The following is a 16,708-nucleotide window of genomic DNA, read 5'->3' on the forward strand; positions in this document are numbered from 1 at the left end:
CCTCAGGATACACCCGATTGATGGCTACCTCCTGTGACTGTCTTGACTGTCTTTGTTGCTGGAAAACCCTTGGCGTTAAACGTAAATCCTTGGCTTGGCCCCCAATTGTTACACGACACTTGAGATTGCCACAAGTTCTCAAACGTCGTATAGTAGTGTTCTTTTATTCTACGTCGCCCGTCTTCGCAGCAACAGAAAACAACTCGTCAAATTGAGTTCGAGGATTTATTCAGCATTCAATACATACAACTGCTCAACGTAGCAGAACTCAAATAGAAGCTTTTTTTACATACAAATCGCGCTGGCATATATAGTAAATACTCAATCTCGAGAATATTCCAGACCGAACATGATACAACTACATTATATGCGAACCGCCCATGGACTAGAATGGTGACGTTCTCTGTGACGTACATCAAAGGGTGCCGACGCCCTTAATCCGATCGAACGCCACGAACTCACACTAAATCAGCATGGTAAACAACTTGTTTTGACAGGACTAGAAAGTTCACCTGCATTCTCGTCCAAGCATAAATATTGTGTTTACAAAATATAATATCGGTACTTTCCCACAAAGTACAAATAAGTCAACTACATGCAACACACAAAACTGAACCAAAGCTCAGCAACGGTAGCGTTTCCTAACAGATCGTTTTTTCGAAAGTTTTTTCTTCTTCTTCCTGTTCCGGTTGATTTGAGAAAGCGTAGATTCAGTCGGCAAAAAGTGCAATTTTGTAGTTTTCCAGCCCTGAAGTTGCTTTTGAGTGTACAAAGAAAGAGTGTAAAGGTTCTAAGGATTACATCGGGCACACAAACACGCGATTTTCCTTTTTTCCCCCTTTGATTTGAACGCGTGCGCAGATCGTTTTTTGCGAGTATGTTTGTACTGCTTCCTCTTCCGCTTTCCTTCTTCGTTCCATGTAAACGCCGGAACTGTTAACTTGTGTATTAGTCGTCTATTGATGGATAATGTTGACATGCGTACTACGCCCCTGTAATACACTAGCTAGAAGATACAGACAAAGAAGGAACTCGTTATTCGCCACGTACAATCACCAGCGGTGTCCAAGAAGTTGTTTACTTTGTTTTCGTCTCCAAGAACGACAGCACAATACACCAGTTAACAGTTTCGGCTCTTACATGGTACAAAGAAGGAAAACTCACGTGATACCCAAAGCGATTCTGGTTGGACGAGAAATTTCGACGAGCCGACCGCTGCATCGTCTGCTTAACGTGATGGAAGCAATTGAACGGGACGATGTGTTTTCCTCTATGTTATAACAAAAACCTCACGTTACAACCAAATTAGCGATGGCGTCAACATGCTGTGTTATTGGTTGCAGTAATGGGAGTAACCGACTTAAAAAATGTTGGTCGGAAGATTGCAAAATTCATTACGTGCCTCGACGGTCGTTAGTGTGTGGTTACGAACCACAACTTCAGCTGGGCATTTGTTATCGCCTGTGTGTCGTGTCTTGACAAACTTTTAGTAGGCCTACGATGTGAGCCGAATTTATTGGGGAAAGTTCAATGAATGCAAAAAGGTATGCCAAATAGTAGTGTGTCATGTTTCCTTTGCGTTGGGTTGTGGTAAAATACACAGCGGTTATCTGTTTGCGAGTTGCCTGGAACACGGTTTTTTAATAACATCTCTCGATCTTCACATATTTTGTCATGGGAATAAGAACAGAACAAGTTCGTCAAACATATTTCTTATTTTATCTGCATTAAATGAATTTACAACGTCCTTCTTGTTAATTGATTATTCATAAAGACTACTTGTACTGAAGAAAATGTTTCCCCCTTTCAACGGGTGGAGTAGTGCGCCGGAGTAGTGTCCCTTGCGTAGAAACGTGGGCGAATAACACGATCTGCGCATGCGGTGACATCAACCGGAAAAGGAAAAAGATATAAACATGCCGAAAAACGATATGCGCATCACCAAAGGCAAAGCCTTTGCCTTTGGGGTTCAGGCACAAGGCTTCAGTATCGACTAACCTGGACTCGCGGTGTTTACGAAGTTTGCCGATGGGTCTTGCAACCCAAGACTCAAGTCAGACTCAAGTCAGACTTACGCGTCACATACGTACAAGAAAATCATGACGTCATGGTGGCCACGTTCAGATACAAAAGATCAAACAAGGTAAATGGAAAGAAGGATTAGTCTTCTATTGATGGATAATGTTGTCATGGGTACTTCGCCCTTGAAATACACTAGCAAGGCGATACAGACTAAGAAGGAACTCGTTATTCGCCACGTACAATCACCAGCGGTGTCCAAGAAGTTGTTTTAACTTTGTTTTCGTCTTCAAGAACGACAGGGCGATTGACAGTTCGAGCCTGATAATCTTTAAAAGTGTACACTTAGTGACCGCTTTCCCTCCGAAAATGAAGCAACCATCCCAAGGCACCGACGTGAATCCGCCCATAGTTAGTGTAGGACCGCGGAGCCGAACCATTGATTACTTTTACATATGTGCTGAGGTCGTGGTAGGCATCCTTACCATCCTTATCAACGTCGTGATCCTCTTGGTTATTGTTCGCTACCAACGCCTGCACACCCACACCAATGTATACATCAGGAGCCTGACCGCGGCAAACATCCTCGTGGGCCTCATGATTCCCCCTTTAGCGATCATTACCCACCTCCGCCTAGAGATGAATTTCACGTCTTGTCTCGTGGTGAACAGTCTGATAAATGTCTTCATCAACATCTCCATCATAAGCCTCATCCTCTTGGCCGTGGACACGTACTTCGCAGTGCAGCAACCTTTTATTTACAGACTCGCGCTCAGCAAACAGCGATCCATGCCCGTCATCATTGCCGTCGGCTGGTTTGTTGGCGCCTGCGTCGGCCTCGTCAGTCTCTTTTCCTTCCAACATAACCGTGCAAACTACAGGTTTTGTTCGTACAGACGTGCGATCCGCTTAAGTTATGACGTGTTTATTCACGGCTATGGCTTCCTCCTCCCGGCCCTCATGGCCATGCTCGTCCTCCATCTGCGTATCTGCTGCGCCTTCCGAGCCGCCAACCGACGTCTCGTGGACAACACGGCGCACCATCCGGTGGCGAGCAAGAATCAGTTTGTGTCGCAAGTGAGACGCAAGGAGGTACATATGGTCAAGAATCTTGCTGTCATGTTCCTCGTCATGGCTCTGTGCTTCCTACCCCTTCTCATCATGAACTTCACCCAGTATTACGAGCCAGACAGACATGATGCAAGCGAAATGATCTTGGTTGCCTTGGTACTGTCCCACATGAACTCTTTCGTCAACCCGCTACTGTACGCTGTATCCAAGGCCTCCATCCGACGTACGGTGGGCTTGTGGATTTATTCTTGTTTCTACATGGAGCGCTGGGTTACTACTAGTGCCAGCGTCTGTCCTACCAGTACCAAGACCACACGCAAGGAGGAAACGTCGATGGAGCTAATAGAAACTGCTTAAGTCCCCTCCCCCCCCCCCCTCCACTACCCCCCCCCCCCCAACACACACACACACATATACCCAATTGAAAGCAAAAGTTGTTTCCGATGGCACGGCCAAAAACATTAATGTTGGTTGGTAGGCTCCTTTAATATTTGACTCACCTAAGTAATTGGTGAGTATTACTATTAGGATTCATATCTCCGTCTGTATGGACGGCCGACCGTCCGTCCCTCTGTCCGTAGACAAAAAAACTTAACGTTGATGTTATCTGGGATGTTTTTCAAGCGAGACCTCTGAAACATTGCACACTTTTAATGTTTGATGATCTCATGAAGTGACCCCAGTTTGGTTGACCCTCGTCAAATTTTGATGTCACTGCTGGGTCATGTTAGTTTCATAACAACTTAATGTTGAGGTTATCTCGGATTTGTTCAAAGTTAGAGCTTTGAAACCTTGCACAATTTTTAGGGTTTGATGATCTTCCGACTTGACCTAAGTTTGATTGACCCTCGTCAAGTTTTGGGGTCACAGGGGGTCATGTTAGATTCATAATAACTTGACATTGACGTTATTTCAGGTGATTTTGAAGCTAGACCTTTGAAACTGTGAACACTTCAAGGGTTTGATAATCTGTCAACATTACCCTAGTTTGGTTTACCCCCGTCACATTTTGGGGTCAAAGCGGGGTTATGTTCGTACAAATTTTACGTTGATATTTTGTCAGTTATGTTGGGAGCAAAAGCCTCCAAGTTACACACAACTGTAGGTGTTAATAATCATCAGAAATGACCCAAATTTGGCTTGTTTTCATCAAATGTTAGAGTCTCAAACACGAAAATGTTTGCTGGAAAAGATTTTCACCACTGAAAATGTCCCCGGCCCTGAGCTATCCAGGATATTAGTTTGACCTACGATGTCATTGTTTGATTTGGTCACAGTCTTGGCTAGAGTATTGGTGATGACATCATGTTGAGATGTCATAATGTCAGAAATGAGGTCACACAAGTGTCTGTGTATTACATATTTTGTCTGGGCTAGCCAAACCTCAATTTGGTCAAGAAAATGACTAATTATTATGATTCTTGTTAAATAGAGAAGTAGAGGTTACAGGCCGAGTCTCAGTGATTATCAAAAATAATGGTCGAAGTTAGCGGATCATGAAAAATGCGAGCTTCAGCGAGCTTTTTCATGACCGCGAACTGAGACCATTATTTTTGATAATCACTGAGACGAGGTATGTAACCTCTTTATTCCTCCTTTATTCCCCCCTCTGCTTCTTTCTCTCTGTAAAGGTGTAGGGCTAGTTATTTTTCGGTAACTTATCCAACAACCAAAATCACTTACCCAACAACGGGCCTGAATCCTTGATAGCTCACAGGTTGATGAGTTAGACTTTCAGGGAACTACTTTAGCGATTGAAAAGTTCCGAACGCTCCAATGTACGAAATATACATCTCTAGACCAAACAATACAAACATACTGCATTTAAACTGGCAACTACAGGCTTGAACACATTAATCTCCATATAAAATCTATGAGTTTGGTTGTTTTCTAAATCCAAATCTAACGATCAGTGCAGAGAAACTCGCTTTAGATCTCTTATGAGTGCACGCAAACTCCCAAGGCAAGTAACTCGTACGACAAGAGTAGTTCCCCTTTCAAATTTTCTGAACAGAGTTGCTTGGACAAGAGACTGCAATTCGACGGTTAGTTTTCGACAATATTTCATTTTATAAACAGATCACACGCAACCAAATGCACACATCGCATCAATTTAAAGAACATACAGCGGTTTCATACACTATTTTGCCCCAGAAAACGGAACTTCATACAGTTTTTAACGTTGGAACACGGGTGCAAAAGTTCGTCTGCTTGTCCCATTCGAAGAAAAAACATTTCCTGAGCGATACCAAAACATGACCAGAACACACACTATCTGCCTTTACCGGCACAGCAGAATAACAACATAACTGTGTACTTGATTTTAGTCCAAAACAGGGAAACTGACAAGAAGTGTTAACAGAATTGATTGATTTTCCCTGAACTATACAACCGCGCATTATTCAATCGCCAGCGCAGGTAGACTGGTTGAGTGATTTGGATTCGATCAAACTTTCGCACAAAAACTCCTCTTTTCTTTGAATAACCGAAGAAAGGAGGAATAAAGAGGTTACATACCTCGTCTCAGTGATTATTAAAAATAATGGTCTCAGTTCGCGGTCATGAAAAAGCTCGCTGAAGCTCGCATTTTTCATGATCCGCTAACTTCGACCATTATTTTTGATAATCACTGAGACTCGGCATGTAACCTCTACTTCTTCAGTTATTCAAAGAAAAGAGTAGTTTCTGTGCGAAAGTTTGATCGAATCCTATTCACCCAACCAGTCTTACCTGCGCAGGCGATCGATTAATGCGCGGTTGTATAGTTCCGTGCAAATCATTCAATTCTGTTAACACTTCTTGTCAGTTTCCATGTTTTGAACTAGTACACAGTTATGTTGTCATTCTGCTGTGGCGGTAAAGGCAGATAGTTTGTGTTCTGTTCATGTTTTGGTATCGCTCAGGAAATGTTCTTTCCTCGAATGTGACTAGCAGACGAAGTTTTACACCCGTGTTCCAACGTTAAAAACTGTATGAAGTTCAGTTTTCTGGGGCAAAATAGTGTATGAAACCGCTGAATGTTCTTTAAGTTGATTAAATGTTTGCAATTGATTGCGTGTAATCTGTTTATAAAATTAAATATTGTTGAAAACTGACCGTCGGATTGCAGTCTTGTCGATGCAGCCGAAATCTGGAAGGGGAACTACTCGTGTCGCTGGACAAAGTATGAGGGTTACTTTTCCTTGGAATCTTGCTAGCGATAAACGATTGTGCACGGCATATCTGAATTCAGAAAACAACCAAACTCATGGATTTTATATTGAGATTCATGTGTTCAAGCCTGTAGTTGCTGGTTTAAATGCGGTATGGTTGTATTGTTTGCTCCAGAAATGTATATTTCATACATTAGAGTGTTCTGAACTTTTGAGTCGCAAAAAGTAGATCCACAATGTGTACAGTCTCTACCCATGAGCTATCGAGGATTCAGGCCCGTTGTTGGGTAAGTGATTTTGGTTGTTGGGTAAGTTACCGAAAAATAACTAGCCCTACAAGTTTACAGAGAGAAAGAAGCAGAGGGGGGAATAATAATACTTATTTCATGACCGCGAACTGAGACCATTATTTTTTATAATAACTGAGACGAGGTGTGTAACCTCTTTATTCCTCCTTTCTTCAGTTATTCAAAGAAAAGAGACTCGGCATGTAACCTCTACAAACATCCTCATTTTGGTTCCCAGTCTATCTGAAATCAAGGTAAGATATATATGCCAAAAAAAAATAGCGATCACACAGTGCTTCAGCATGAATTTGAAAACCTGCTCTACGTCACATAGACACAGCGTGTCTTATGATTCTATCCACCCTCTCCAAACAAACACGTACACGTTTTCTCTGGTACGAATGTCTTAAAAGCTCAAACTAAGCTGCTGTTTTATTCTGTCTTGCTTTGCAGGAAATACAGGCACGTCGCTTACCCATAACAGGCAGCTGGTGCGCTAGCGAGTGGGGTTTCTCGGCAGAAGCATCAGAGTACCAATACCAACCTGTGCAGTCAAAACAATCAGAAATACTTTCCCAAACGGATGAAGAGTGGGGTTCAAACTCCCTGAGCTACAGAAGGCTGAAATATACTTTTACAAATCGTGTGACTGTGTTGAACAGATTCCTGCATGGTTTGAAGATGATACTGGGTTGTCACGTGGTCCGGTATATGGTTCACATTCTGCAACATTTTGTTCCAGACATTTTCCACTGTTGGTCTACTCCTGCATCAGGTAGTCAGTCCATGAGCCGGTCAGCATAGCCTGTGTCCAGTATTGTCCGTTTGCCTGTTGCCTGAAACATGGTTGTTTGGAAGTAACTAACGATCTCTGCACACATTTTAACATGTGAATAAGAACAGAAAAAGTTTGTCAAAAGTATACATAGTTTAATTTGCATTTACTTCAAGGCCAGACTTTCTTCTCGTTCATTATTTCTTCATAAAGATTCTGGAAATTAACAAAATGTTTCCCCCTATCAAGGCCTCCTAACTTTTTTTTAAAATGCAGGTCGGTTTGTTGTCATCTGTGCATTACTACCTCTTGCCACCCGTGCGGTCATTGCCACCAGGTATTTCAACAATCAAACCGTCTATACAGGCTTAAAGGCACGTCCTTTTTCAAAACAGGATTGCTCACTACACAGATCTGCGAAGACTTTTACATAGAAAAAAAATCTCTTGACTTGAACATATACCAGGAATAAACATCCCGACTGGTTTTTGGAGCTGGATTTTTTTAGGGAATGTTTTACACGTGTGGCGTTAAAGAAATTAATTCATAAGATTCTACATTCGCAAAGAGAGTACCCATAGCAGAGTGTTCAGTTCTGTTATTTTTCAAAACGGAATGATGGCCATATCCCATGTAAAAGCCTGGTAAGATTTGAGATTTTGAACCCAATCGTTAACACGGGAAGGGCTGTCCATTTAAAAGGACGCATCCATGCCTGGATGAGAAATACACTGATAACACAGAAAAAGCACGAGTTTAACCTGCATATTCACAAAACTGGTTCAGAGGCCCGGTAAAGGGAACACAAGTTTGTTATTTTAAGAGAACATCACGAAGACCTAATTATTAAATTAAAGCCTTTCTGCACGAATGTACATCTTCTATGAATTATATTCTAAAACGCCACATGTGTAATTCATTCCACACACAAAATCCAGCTCCAAGAAGCAGTGAGGCTGTTGATTATTGGTATGTGTTCAAGTCGACAGATGATTTTTGACTCACATGCGAAGCAAAAGTGAGTCTATGTACTCACCCGAGTCGTCCGTCCGTCCGTCCCGGCGTCCGTCCGTCCGTCCGGAAAACTTTAACGTTGGATATTTCTTGGACACTATTCAGTCTATCAGTACCAAATTTGGCAAGATGGTGTATGATGACAAGGCCCCAAAAAACATACATAGCATCTTGACCTTGCATTTTTCCCATTTTCTCTGAAGTGTTTGAGATTTAATACCTCACCTATATATGATATATAGGGCAAAGTAAGCCCCATCTTTTGATACCAGTTTGGTTTACCTTGCTTTAAGGTCAAGGTCACAGGAGCTCTTCAAAGTTGGATTGTATACATATTTTGAAGTGACCTTGACCCTGAACTATGGAAGATAACTGTTTCAAACTTAAAAATTATGTGGGGCACATGTTATGCTTTCATCATGAGACACATTTGGTCACATATGATCATGGTCAAGGTCACTTTGACCCTTATGAAGTGTGACCAAAATAAGGTAGTGAACCACTAAAGGTGACCATATCTCATGGTAGAAAGAGCCAATAAGCACCATAATGATTGTACTTCCTATGTCTTGAATTAACAGCTTTGTGTTGCATGACCGTGGATGACCTTGACCTTGGGTCAAGGTCACATGTATTTTGGTAGGAAAAATGTGTAAAGCAGTTCTTAGTGTATGATGTCATTGCTAGGTTTAGCTGAAGGTCAAGGTCATGTAAAGGTCAAGGTCAAGCATGTGAGTCGAATGGGCTTTGCCCTTCTTGTTTTATATTTTTTTATTCGGAAGCATACTAACTTTATTTGAAACTACTTCGACAGATATAGTTTTGCAGGTTGACGGGAGGTGAGTTAAGAAAGAAATTCAATCCATATGTCGCTCAGCACAGAAAGCATAAACGATTAACATGAGTAGAAATGAACTTGTACTTGTTTTCATAATGTAATATTAATGTATTTGGATGGTATCTGTCAAAGACACTTTCTCGTTTTTTGCAAAGCTAGAATAAGGCACTCATTTTCAAAACAAAAATCTTACGATAAATGGCACGTTGGTTTTCTCCTGTGGTGATTCTGGACGGTAGGAACAGGACTGGTCAACAGTTGCGTTGTGATCACGGAGAACCTGGAAATCTGGAATGGTCACGGTGTCAGTGTCTAGTGACCTGTTCTGACCAGTGGCCGTGAGTGATGATGAAAGGTCTGGAAGTAAAAGAAGAGAGAAAATGAGTGTGAGTATAAATCAATTCGAAAGTATGCTTCTGATCTATATAGTACACTGAACATTTAGACACCCTCTGGAAGTCGTCTGGATGTGTATCCATGTTGTAGCAATTAGACTGGTTTTGCGTCCCTCAGTCAATGCAGAAAGATTAATTCCCTGCACAATTCGTAATCTTCTTGTCTCTAGCATGCAGGTGTCTGTTTACCTTACCGGTTGCACATCCACCAACAATTTAGATCTGGTAAAAATAGCATTAAACCATGATTCCAGCAAACGCTGCCAATTTCATGAATTCATATCAGGGGATAGTTTGCGACTGAATAGAATAGATAACGTGACACACGCATTGTCTTACGTGTCCACAACCCTGACTACTTTTTATATTTAGTCAAGTTTTGACTAAATATTTTAACATCGAGGGGGAATCGAAACGAGGGTCGTGGTGTATGTGCGTGCGTGTGTGTGTGCGCGTGTGTGTGTGTGTGTGTGTGTGTGTGTGTGTGTGTGTGTGTGTGTCTGTGTGTGTGTGTAGAGCGATTCAGACTAAACTACTGGACCGATCTTTATGAAATTTGACATGAGAGTTCCTGGGTATGAAATCCCCGACCGTTTTTTTCATTTTTTTGATAAATGTCTTTGATGACGTCATATCCGGCTTTTCGTGAAAGTTGAGGCGGCACTGTCACGCCCTCATTTTTCAACCAAATTGGTTGAAATTTTGGTCAAGTAATCTTCGACGAAGCCCGGACTTCGGTATTGCATTTCAGCTTGGTGGCTTAAAAATTAATTAATGACTTTCGTCATTAAAAATCTGAAAATTGTAAAAAAAAAAAAAAATTATAAAACGATCCAAATTTACGTTTATCTTATTCTCCATCATTTGCTGATTCCAAAAACATATAAATATGTTATATTCGGATTAAAAACAAGCTCTGAAAATTAAATATATAAAAATTATTATCAAAATTAAATTGTCCAAATCAATTTAAAAACACTTTCATCTTATTCCTTGTCGGTTCCTGATTCCAAAAACATATAGATATGATATGTTTGGATTAAAAACACGCTCAGAAAGTTAAAACAAAGAGAGGTACAGAAAAGCGTGCTATCCTTCTTAGCGCAACTACTACCCCGCTCTTCTTGTCAATTTCACTGCCTTTGCCATGAGCGGTGGACTGACGATGCTACGAGTATACGGTCTTGCTGAAAAATGGCATTGCGTTCAGTTTCATTCTGTGAGTTCGACAGCTACTTGACTAAATATTGTATTTTCGCCTTACGCGACTTGTTACTCTTACTCTTAGCTCAGCTCAGACCGTTCTGTAACTCTGTAGATCTAGCCTGTGGCGCATCTGTACTCCAGCGAATATCAGCTGGACCCAGACACACTGTTCTGCACCAATTCGTATTCGCTGCGCAGCAAAACAATGTTTACGTATGCATGAAAATAAAAGCATGTACTCTGACCTTCAACGCATTCCTTCTTGTGAGATAATCCGCTGTTCGTATGTCGCCTCGGAGTTTCGATGGCTCGTCGTAATACTGCCCTCTCCGGACTTTTATGAAGGGAAGACACTGCCAGTGGTCAAAACATTTGTTTCAGGGATGAAACGCCAACTTTTGTGCTGCAGAAAAATGGCGAAATCTGTGTCCGGAAAGTGCCCGACACTTTGAAATCTGCACGCTTGTGCTGCACACATCTCTTCCATTTCCACAAGAGACTCAGAGTTTTATGAGGGAAAGTGTGCTATGAAATGCCTGGGGACATTGACGAGTTGTTGCAGTTTGCGACTGGTCTCCACCGAGGCATTCTTTTCGGGCATACAGTGGTGACTTTTCTGTGTGAAAATCAAGCTGGTACTAGTGGTAGAATCAACACAATAACTTGTGACGTCACAGTGCACCGACGTCACAGTGCACCGAAAACCACGTGACCACTACTTGACCCCGGGCGACTTGTCTTGGTTAGCCCCGCAACACTAAATCTTCAACTACAACAACAACAATTTTTTTTCAATTTTTGGCTCACGTAAGTGTAGCCTATGCGATCGTAACTTTGTCTGTCTGTGCGTGCGTGCGTGCGTGCGTGCGTGCGTGCGTCTGTGCGTGTGTATGTCTGTGGTAGAAACTCTAACATTTGAAGACGTCACATTACATTGACGTCACATTATGACGTAAGAGGGTTAGACGTCACGCGAAGGAAGTACTGACAGTCTCGGTCATTATTATTTTGAGCGCGCCGAGACTAGTTGGCAGTCGTGTCCTTGTAAGTAGGCTACATGCAGACAGACAGATCTAGATCTAGTGTCTCGCTTTCTTGCACAGTTTCACCTATGCTCTTTCTGTGTGTGTGTGTGTGTGTGTGTGTGTGTGTGTGTGTGTGTGTGTGTGTGTGTGTGTGTGTGTGTGTGTGTGTGTGTGTGATTGAGTTTGTGTTACTGTTTGTCGATTTCTTACGTGAGCCTTGAAGGCTTCGCCTCTTGTTAAAATATTTTTCCAGAGATGTTTGTAACATTTGGCATTCGATTTTCAAGTTTTTGGGCATATTTAAAAACCTTGGACTTTTCCTTTAAAGGACAAAAAATCGTGACTTTGCATGCTAAGCAAAAATTGGTTGAGGCAATTGGTACCAAAGTTTCAGGCAGCATATAAAGTTCAATTAAAAAGGATTGTGGGTTAACGCTTTTCTGAACGTGCGAAAATTGTTGCAATAATTTTTTGGCCAAGTTTAATATATTATATTATAAAAAATAGGGATTCTCTATGTGCTAAATAAATAAATCGATGCTCAGCCTCTCCTTCAAATACGCACATGGAATCAACGAGATGAAAGCGAGAACCAGGCTCCTTTACGTTAACATTATCAACAATGAAATGAAACGATATTTTACAAAAGTATTGTCTAGATTGAAATAAACTTTTTTTTAAATAAATTTATGTTAAGACCAAACAAAAATATATGTTGGTTTTGGGTAACATGACCAAAAAAATAGGGTCGGTAGGTCGGCTTTTTTATATATATATATTTTTTTTATTTATAGTCTCTGTATGGTACGCAAAATGTGCCAGAGGTTGTTTTTTGGAATTTTTTTGAGAAATGAAAAACAAGTTTTAGGGTCGGCGGGAAAAAAATAGGGTCGGTCGGGTTACCCTAAACCAATATATATTTTTGTTTGGCATATGTTTGTATTTGTCAACAAATATGCAGCAGAGTCTACGCATGCACACATATTTTTATGTGAGTGTGCTTTTACATTTAATTTTTGTTCAGTGTGGCAGATGAAATAAAAAGTTGACGCCCATTAACACGTTACTGTACAACTTTTGTATGGATTCGCTGAATTCTAAAGGCTGACATATAGTCCTATTTAATTAGTTTAATTACTTCCAGGGCTTTTCCCATCGTTGCGGGGATGTATAAATTAAGCTTCCTGCAGAGTTTTAGGTTTGAAGTCCTTACCAATTACGAGAAATAATTAATTCTTTATTGCATTGTTTAGCAACAGTTCTCCAGGACTTGGGCTAATTTTAGACCGTTGACGTCACTTCGTGACGTTTCGTAAACCAAAGATGGCGTCGGAGACAGTCAAAGCGCGCTTGCGTACAATGGCAAAAAAGATAGAAGTAAACCCGTCTAAAGCTGTCAAGGCCACTAAATCTGCTGAGAAGAGAAAGTGGACTCCTTGCTTCATCACCACGCAGCACCAGCGCTGGGTCGCGCTGAAAGAAAGATTGTTTTTGTCAGAGGCCCATCGCTTCAAATTGAGAACCAAGTACAAAGGGGATACTGAACTCGCCAAAGTTTTGCTGGACACGTGAGTACATAGGCCTATTAGAAAATTAGATGTACTTGTAGCTTGTCAGCTGAAGCCTGTGGCCTTATTCTTGCGAATATGTGCTGTGAGAGATCGTATATTTCCGCCTGCGCAATTTCCGGAAAACATCCACTTTCACTTTACATTCGACACTATCAACACCACTTTGCAATACTAAAATAATTTTTTCTGTGTTCGAAAGCTACAGCCAATCGTTATTATATCCCCTTAGGTACAGTTTTATAACATTATTGGCACATGTAAACAATATGAATTAATTAATGAACGCTACGAATATGGCAGCCTTTAACAATCCGGAAATATTGATTTGCAAAAAAAGTGTGTATATGATTTAAGAATGTTTGTGTAACAAGCTGTCAATTTATTATTTAGATTTTAAAAGTTAGTTCTAGCGCCAAAACGAGGCGTCCGATTTGTCTCATTGTAAATCCATTCTGACTGCACGACATATATTCTTTGAAATATGCTCACTCTTTACGGAGGGCACCTAGGGGGTTCTCAAGCGGTGAGGGTGTTGTTTTGTTGTGAGGGTGGTGTTTGTACTGTGTGTAAAAGCCTGACAGTGTCCGAGACCAGAAACCGATGGTTTACGTGAAGCTGAATGTGCCTAAATGTGTGAAAGTTGAAGTTAGCCCCATGTCAGCAAAATAAGGCCAAAAAAAAAAATAGGTGTGGTTACGGTAACATAGCCAAAAAAAATAGGGTAGGTAGGTAGGCAATCACTTTTTTTTTTTTTTTACTTTTTTTTCTAATGTGTACAAATTAAACCTACTTGACAGGGAAATAAGTGTGCGACTCGGGCGCTTTCGCTTTCATTGCGTTTTTTGCACTCGTTTTTTTTTATTTTATTTTTTATTTTTTGACGAATGTAATAAAAAGTTATAGGATCGGCCCCTAAAAATAGGGTAGGTCGGGTTACGGTAACCACACCTATTTTTTTTTTAGGCCTAACTGGACACACTTCTCTAGCATTACGTCTTTTTCGTGCACCCCTGTTAGGTCATGTCGCTTCGTTCTCCTTTGCCTTCAGTATCGACTAACCCGGACTCGCGGTGTTTACGAAGTTTGCCGATGGGTCTTGCAACCCAAGACTCAAGCCAGATTTATGCGTCACATACGTAAAAGAAAATCATGACGTCATGATGGCCATGTTCTGATACAAAAGATCAAACAAGGTAAATGGAAAGAAGGATTAGTCGTCTATTGATGGATAATGTTGACATGCGTACTACGCCCCTGTAATACACTAGCTAGAAGATACAGACAAAGAAGGAACTCGTTATTCGCCACGTACAATCAACAGCGGTGTCCAAGAAGTTGTTTACTTTGTTTTCGTCTCCAAGAACGACAGCACGATTGACGATTCGATCCTGCTGATCTTCGAAAGTGCACACTTAGTGACCGCTTTCCCTCCGAAAATGAAGCAACCACCCGAAAGCACAGACGTCAATCCGTGGACAGTAAGTGAAGGACCGCTGATAACCGTTGATTACTTTTACATATGTGCTGAGGTCGTGGTAGGCATCCTTACCATCCTTATCAACGTCGTGATTCTCTTGGTTATTGTTCGCTACCAACGCCTGCACACCCACACCAATGTATACATCAGGAACCTGACCGCGGCAAACATCTTCGTGGGCCTCATGATTCCCCCTTTAGCAATCATTACCTACCTCCGCCTAGAAATGAATTTAACGTCTTGTCTCGTGGTGAACAGTCTGATAAATGTCTTCATCAACATCTCCATCATGAGCCTCATCCTCTTGGCCGTGGACACGTACTTCGCAGTGCAGCACCCTTTTTTGTACAGACGCACGCTCAGCAAACGGCGATTCTTGCCCGTCATCATTGCCGTCGGCTGGTTTGTTGGCGCCTGCGGCGGTCTCGTCATTCCTTTTGCCTTCCAACGAGACCATGCAAACTACAGGTTTTGTTCGTACAGACGTGCGATCCGCTTAAGTTACGACGTGTACATTCACGGCTATGGCTTCATCCTCCCGGCCCTCATGGCCATGCTCGTCCTCCATCTGCGTATCTGCTGCGCCTTCCGAGCCGCCAACCAACGCCTCGTGGACAACACGGCGCACCATCCGGTGGCGACCAAGAATCAGGTTGTGACGCGAGTGAGACGCAAGGAGGTACATATGGTCAAGAGTCTTGCTGTCATGTTCCTCGTCATGGCTCTGTGCTTCCTGCCCCTTCTGATCATTAACTTCGTCCACTATTACGACCCAGACAGACATGCTAAAACTACAAGCGAAATGACCTTGGTTGCCGTGGTACTGTCCCACATGAACTCTTTCGTCAACCCGCTACTGTACGCTGTATCCAAGGCCCCCATCCGAAGTGCGGTGGGCGTGTGGATTTATTCTTGTTTCTTCACGGAGCGCTGGGTTACTACTAGTGCCAGCGTCTGTCCTATCCAGAACACACGCAATGAGGAAACGTCGATGGAGCTAACAGAAACTGCTTAAGTCCCCCCCCCCCCCCTCCACTACCCCCCCCCCCACACACACACATATATGTATATATATACCCAAACGAAAGCAAAAGTTGTTTCCGATGGCACGGCCAAAAACATTAATGTTGGTAGGTAGGCTCCTTTAATTTTTGACTCACCCGTGAGTAATTGGTGAGTATTAGGATTCATATCTCCGTCTACGGCCGACCGTCCGTCCCTCTGTCCGTAGACAAAAAACTTAACGTTGAGGTTATCTGGGATGTTTTTCAAGCTAGACCTCTGAAACTTTGCACACTTTTAGGGTTTGATGATCTCACGAAATGACCCCAGTTTGGTTGACCCTCGTCAAATTTTGATGTCACTGCGGGGTCATGTTAGTTTCATAAAAACTTAACGTTGAGGTTATCTCGGATTTTTTGATGATCTTCCGACTTGAGCTAAGTTTGATTGACCCTCGTCAAGTTTTGGGGTCACAGGGGGTCATGTTAGATTCATAATAACTTGAACATTGACGTTATTTCAGGTGATTTTGAAGCTAGACCTTTGAAACTGTGAACACTTCAAGGGTTTGATAATCTGTCAACATGACCCTAGTTTGGTTTACCCCCGTCACATTTTGGGGTCAAAGCGGGGTTATGTTCGTACAAATTTTACGTTGATATTTTCTCAGTTATGTTGCAGTTGGGAGCAACAGCCTCCAAGTTACACACAATTGTAGGTGTTAACCTTTGCCGTGCTTCCTGGGTTCACCTGTACCCAGAGACACACTAAAATCATTGTAACTCTGGAACCATTAAAGGTATCATTTTGAAATTTTAAGTATCTCTCACACACCTAATTTGCTCTCTGTCTGCAAATTTTTAGTGTGTATATGAC

At 41.9% G+C, this 16,708-nt stretch overlaps 1 protein-coding gene across 1 annotated transcript; it reads left to right on the top strand.

The window, feature by feature from the left end:
- Positions 1–13,925: 13,925 nt before the first annotated feature.
- Positions 13,926–15,845, top strand: LOC138976667 (adenosine receptor A3-like). The gene has a single exon (XM_070349543.1). It carries the CDS (start codon positions 14,790–14,792, stop codon positions 15,843–15,845), a length of 1,056 nt encoding a protein of 351 aa, XP_070205644.1. The 5' UTR covers positions 13,926–14,789.
- The last annotated feature ends 863 nt before the right edge of the window (positions 15,846–16,708 follow it).

The sequence above is a fragment of the Littorina saxatilis genome, linkage group LG9, assembly GCF_037325665.1.
Source record: "Littorina saxatilis isolate snail1 linkage group LG9, US_GU_Lsax_2.0, whole genome shotgun sequence".
NCBI lineage: Eukaryota > Metazoa > Mollusca > Gastropoda > Littorinimorpha > Littorinidae > Littorina > Littorina saxatilis.

Coding starts and splice junctions, on each gene's coding strand:
- LOC138976667 (XM_070349543.1), top strand. CDS start 14,790: ATGAAGCAACCACCCGAAAGCACAGACGTCAATCCGTGGACAGTAAGT.